The 5,131-nt window shown below is 63.2% G+C and overlaps 1 protein-coding gene across 1 annotated transcript in view; it reads left to right on the plus strand.

The window, feature by feature from the left end:
- Positions 1–134: 134 nt before the first annotated feature.
- UTP14A (UTP14A small subunit processome component) overlaps positions 135–5,131 on the plus strand; it is a gene marked incomplete at its 5' end in the record, with an annotated part of 5,501 nt that continues 504 nt past the window's right edge. The window contains 13 exon segments of the mRNA XM_019473483.1: positions 135–207; positions 557–699; positions 865–1,020; positions 1,946–2,065; positions 2,148–2,242; positions 2,490–2,613; positions 2,704–2,781; positions 3,229–3,592; positions 3,756–3,832; positions 3,835–4,158; positions 4,231–4,418; positions 4,491–4,590; positions 4,959–5,123. Of these exon segments, the coding sequence (XP_019329028.1) occupies positions 135–207; positions 557–699; positions 865–1,020; positions 1,946–2,065; positions 2,148–2,242; positions 2,490–2,613; positions 2,704–2,781; positions 3,229–3,592; positions 3,756–3,832; positions 3,835–4,158; positions 4,231–4,418; positions 4,491–4,590; positions 4,959–5,123 (2,007 nt within the window).

Consider the following 5,131-nt stretch of genomic DNA (forward strand, 5'->3'; position numbering starts at 1 on the left):
TGTGACGGGGGCGGGGGGGCGGGCGCTCCATTCCCTTTCCCACCGGCACCAGCTCTTCTGCCTCTGCTGTAGCCGCAGGTTGGAGGGGAAGCACGTGGGGGGCACGCGAGTAGCCCTTTTGGTTTATTTTCTCTTCTCGCAGGCGGAAGCTGGCAGAGCGTACGGAGGCGAGCGTGCAGGTGTCAGAGTTCAACGTCAGCTGCAAAGGTGAGGTCCCTGGCAGACCTCTTCTGCCTCTGCTGTAGCCGCAGGTTGGAGGGGAAGCACGTGGGGGGCACGCGAGTAGCCCTTTTGGTTTATTTTCTCTTCTCGCAGGCGGAAGCTGGCAGAGCGTACGGAGGCGAGTGTGCAGGTGTCAGAGTTCAACGTCAGCTGCAAAGGTGAGGTCCCCGGCAGACTGGGCAGAGCTCCTGCCGTCCGACTGAGGCAGCGCTGCCCGCCCGCAGCTAACAGCTTGGGATTTGCTGTGTCTGCCCCGGGCCTGTGGGCTGGGTGCTGCTGCAGCCCCTCGGCTTGGCGATGCCGCGCCGGTGTTGACACGCGGGACCTTGTGTAGGTGCTGGGGAGAAGCTGGTCCTGTCCGAGCTCCTGCGGCCCATCCGTCCCAAATCCACCCTGAGCAGCGTGAAGAAAGAGCTGACCAGAGTGAAGCAGAAAAAGGCAGTGGAGCTGCCGCTCAGCAAAGAGGAGGCGAAGCGGGTGAGTGGGCCTGCGTGGGCGGCAGAGGGAAGTTCTGGCCTTATGGGGCAGCAGAGCTGAGCCCCTGCGTGCCCCTCTACTCCGCTCTGATGCGGGCCGACTTTTCTTGTTCTTTACATCAGCCTTTCTCTACTCATCCTTCTCCCTTCTCGCCCCTGCCTGCAGGTCGTGAGGGAAGCTGCCTACGTCAGGACCTCTAAAGACGTGGGCAAATGGCAGCAGGTGGTTTTGCAGAACCGACGGGCAGAGCAGCTGGTTTTCCCTCTGAAGCAGGAGATTCCTACGGTTGTCCCCCTGGAGCAAGTGGCTTCAGCGTGGAAGGTGGGTGCTGCCACGTGTCAGGCAGCTCCCGGGGTCGGCTGGGGCAGCTCGACGTCTCCTGGCTGCGCTGGGAGGAGGGAGGTGGGCGTGAGGAAGGCCCAGCCCGTAGCCGAGGCTCTGGGCAGGTGCGTGCTGAGCTTGGGAAGACTAAAAGGGAAGTCTTCTGCGTTCCTCACGCGTAGCAGATGTGTGAATGCTCTCTGGGTAAGGCGCGAGCAGAGGGTTTGGAGCCTGCTCTGTCCCCTCTCCTCTTTTTAGCCTTTCAGCCCTAGACACGCAGGCCGAGTCTGCCGTTTCCCAGTCCCTGGGCTGAGCCAGGTGCCTGCTGGTAGCCCTCGGCCACTTGTGCTGGGGGGGGGGATTGGTTTGCCAAAGCCTGCGCACCCGTAAATCTTCATTACGAAAGAAGGATGCTTTTGGTTTTGCATGCGAGTTCTGGTGGGGGTTGTGCTGCTGGCAGGAGAGTCGCTGTCGTCCCTGAGAGCTATCCCAGCTGTCCAGGCGCTTGGGTGAGCGACAGCCCCTTGCCGAGCTCCTGACGTACCCGGCACTCGCCTCGATCTGCCCAACGGTCCCTTTCCGTTTTGGCGGGACGTGGTGTCACGTGGCCTGGAACTTGTCCTGCGTGCTTCTTGGCCGGTGCTAACCCAGTCAGCACTGCCTGTCGACTGCGAGCCTATTTCTCTACCCTGAGAGGAATTCTGCCTGCCCTGACCTGGCGTGATGGCTGGGAGGGTGCCTAGGCAGGCCTGTAGTGAGACCCGGGCTGTTGCGTGGGATGCATGAGCAGGGCTGTGACCCCAGCCCCCAGGAGGAGGGGGGCACGCCTCTCTGGGCCCTCCCCTGGACCTGCTCAGGGGCACCAGGAAGGATGGGGACGTCCGGGGGAGCGTTGGCTCTTGCTGTGCCTGTTACGTCCCAACAGGCCCGAACTCCCCTGGAGCAGGAGATCTTTGGACTGCTCCACAAAACACAGCAGCCCATCACGGACCCGCTCCTGACGCCAGAGGAGACGGCCTCGCTGCAGGCAATGAGCTTGGAGGAGGTGAGTGCTTCCCCCCCGGGCCCTGCCCTGGCGCTGGAGGCCTCTTCCTCGGCGCTTGCCCTCACTCTGCGCTCCCTGGCAGGCCCGGCAGCGGCGGGCAGAGCTACAGAAGGCTCGGGTCGTGCAGTCCTACTACGAAGCCAAGGCTCGGCGAGAGAAGAAGATCAAGAGCAAGAAGTAAGGCTCTGCCGTTGCTGGGCTCGGCGCGGTGGGAGAGGGCTGGATCCTGGCCTTGGCGCTGGAGCCGACCCTGCCCAGTGCGTGGGTATGGCCAAAACGGGGAGGAAGGCAGAGCGCGGCCCCCTTCCTCCCCGGGATCTGCAGTGTCTCAGGCAGCCTCCTGCCCAAAACAGCACTGTGTTCCCAAAGGCCTCCCCCAGCGCCGTGAGGTCTCACTCCCTGGCTCTCCGCCCTTGGGCTGCAGGTACCATCGCGTGCTGAAGAAAAGCAAGAGACGCAAGGCCTTAAAGGAGTTTGAGCTGCTGCATAAGTCGGACCCTGAGGCCGCCTTGGCAAGGCTGGAGGAGCTGGAGCAGCTCAGGATGCAGGTGCTGCTTCTGCGCTTCTCCCCCGCCCCTTGGGAAGTCCCCCCTCGCGAGGGTGCTCTTCCTGATGCTTCTCTCCCTCTTCCCCCCCAGGAGCGGATGAGTCTTAAGCACCAGAACAAGGGAAAATGGGCCCGCTCCAGGGCCATTATGGCTAAGTACGACCTGGAGGTGAGATCATAGAATTACAGAAGGGTTTGGGTTGGGAGGGACCTTCGAAGACCGTCTAGTCCACCCCTCCTGCCGTGGGCAGGGACATCTTTCACTAGGTGAGCTTGCTCAAAGCCCCATCCAACCTGACCTTGAACACTTCCAGGGATGGGGCATCCACAGCTTCTCTGGGCAACCTGCTCCAGTGTCTCATCACCCTCATCGAAAAACATTTCTTCCTTATGTCCGATCTAAACCTGCCCTCTTTCAGTTTAAAATCATTGCCCTGTCACTACAGGCCTTGGTAAAAAGTCCCTCTCTGTCTTTCTTATAAGTCCCCTTTTCCCCTGTTGAAAGGCCACAACAAGGTCTCCGACGCAGGTTGGGGAAGGGGGAGACAGCTGAGGTGGGGCAAGGAAGGTGGGCGTGTTTCTGGCCTGCGTTAGAAACACCTCAATCCCCTCCCAGGCCCGCAAGGCCATGCAGGAGCAGCTGGCCAAGAACAAGGAGCTGATGCAGAAGGTGCGGGTGGAGCTGCCTGAGGAGGAGCCAGGGGATGTGCCTGAGGAGGACCTCACGTCGGTGACCGTCCCCACCATCCCTGCGGGTGCCAGCGGAGCTAATCCCTGGATGGTGGGCAAGCCCAGCGGCCCAGCCGAGGAGCCTGAGGTGCAGGAGGGTCTTGGAGACGTTGCGGTGCCTGGTGCTGCGGAGAGCAAGGAGGAGATGGAGGAGGAGGAGGAGGAGGTGTCGGAGGAGGAAGCTCTGCTACAAGGCTTTGCGCAGAAACGGCACGCACGGCAGCAGCGGGCGGGGAGCCCTGAGGGACACGGTGAGGAGCTCGCAGCCCCGGGCAGTGCGGGTCTGCTGTGCCGCAGGGTTGGGCAAACAAAAGGGGGTCGTGGGGGCTGTTTTCTGCCCGGTTGCACACGGCCGTCCTGCTCTCTCCCTCCCTGCTCGTGGGTGACTTTCTCACCTGTTGCCTCAACGTGTAGGTGCTGATGAGATGGAGGCAGTTTCTGAACTGCCGGGGGGCAGCCCCATCCACGCCGTCTGCGCCCGAGGAGCCAGGAGCCCTGCGCTGAGGAGCCGGCGAGCCTCGGGATCGAGCAGCCTCCCCAGGCCCAGGAGGAGATCCTGCTGTCGGAGCAGCTGCGCCGGGCACGGACGATGGAGGACGTCGAGGCTCTGGCCTCAGAGGAGCGTGTGGAAGAGCAGGAGAAGCCAGCGGCTGCAAGAGCAGAGGAGCGAGTGCGGCAGCAGGAGGAAGGCAGAGCTGGGGACCGGCGTGCCAAGAAACCACCAGCCAAGAAGAAGATCATTAGCCTGCAGGCTGTGCTGGCTGGGAAGTGCCAGGAGGTTCAGTGCCCCAGCCTACCTGTGGTCATGGAGGAGGAGGTGAGCAGGACGGGCCTGCCCCTCGGTCCCAGCGCGGGGCTGACTGCAGGGGACTGACTGTTTTCTCCACAGGAGGGTGGCATCGACCAAAGAGGGGTGATCACAGAGGCCTTTGCCGGGGACGATGTGGTCGCTGACTTCCGCCGGGAGAAGCGCAAAGCAGAGCAGGCCGGGAAGTCGCAGCCGGTGAACCTGGTGCTGCCAGGCTGGGGCGAGTGGGGAGGCACGGGACTGAAGCCCAGCGCCAAGAAAATAAAACGGTAAGTGTGGAAGAGCTGCAGCAGCGTGCCTCAGCCCGGCGCCGGGGCCTGACGTCTTTGCTTGCCCGGCAGGTTCCTGCTCAAGCCGCCCCCGGCGCCTCCCAGGAAGGACCAGCACTTGCCCCACGTCATCGTGAGCGAGCAGCGCAACATCCACGCAGCAGCACATCAGGTGGGTGACGCCCGACCTCCACGAGCAGCAGTAGCGAGCGCTCCCAGCACCCAGGCTGGCCTGGAACCTTCCTCTGACCCATTCCCAAAACGTCCCCGGTCCCTGCCTGTAATCCCTGCCCCGCCACATCGTTCCCAGCTTTGACAACCCCGAGGCCAGCAGGGTGATGAAGGGAGGAGGAACTTACAGGACTTGCTCCCTTGACGGCTGCTGCGCCAGCCCTCCTGGGATCTGCTAGAAGAGAAGCAGCAGAGTGTGAGCGGGTCCTGGACCAGCGGGAATCGGTGGCAGCGTGGGACAAAAGCAGCCCCCCGGGGTGCTGGGCCAGGTCGCTGTGGGAGTTACCCGGCTGCGCTCTTTCCCCGCAGGTCAGCGAGCTGCCCTTCCCCTTCGAGAGGCACCAGCAGTTTGAGCAGAGCATCCGGACGCCCGTGGGCCCCACGTGGAACACGCAGCGCGCCTTCCAGAAGCTGACCGCCCCCCGCGTCGTTACCCGAGCGGGCCACATCATCCAGCCCATCTCTGCCGAGGATGTCCCCGA

Source organism: Aptenodytes forsteri, unplaced genomic scaffold (assembly GCF_000699145.1).
Source record: "Aptenodytes forsteri isolate BGI_AS27 unplaced genomic scaffold, ASM69914v1 Scaffold455, whole genome shotgun sequence".
In the NCBI taxonomy this organism is placed as follows: domain Eukaryota; kingdom Metazoa; phylum Chordata; class Aves; order Sphenisciformes; family Spheniscidae; genus Aptenodytes; species Aptenodytes forsteri.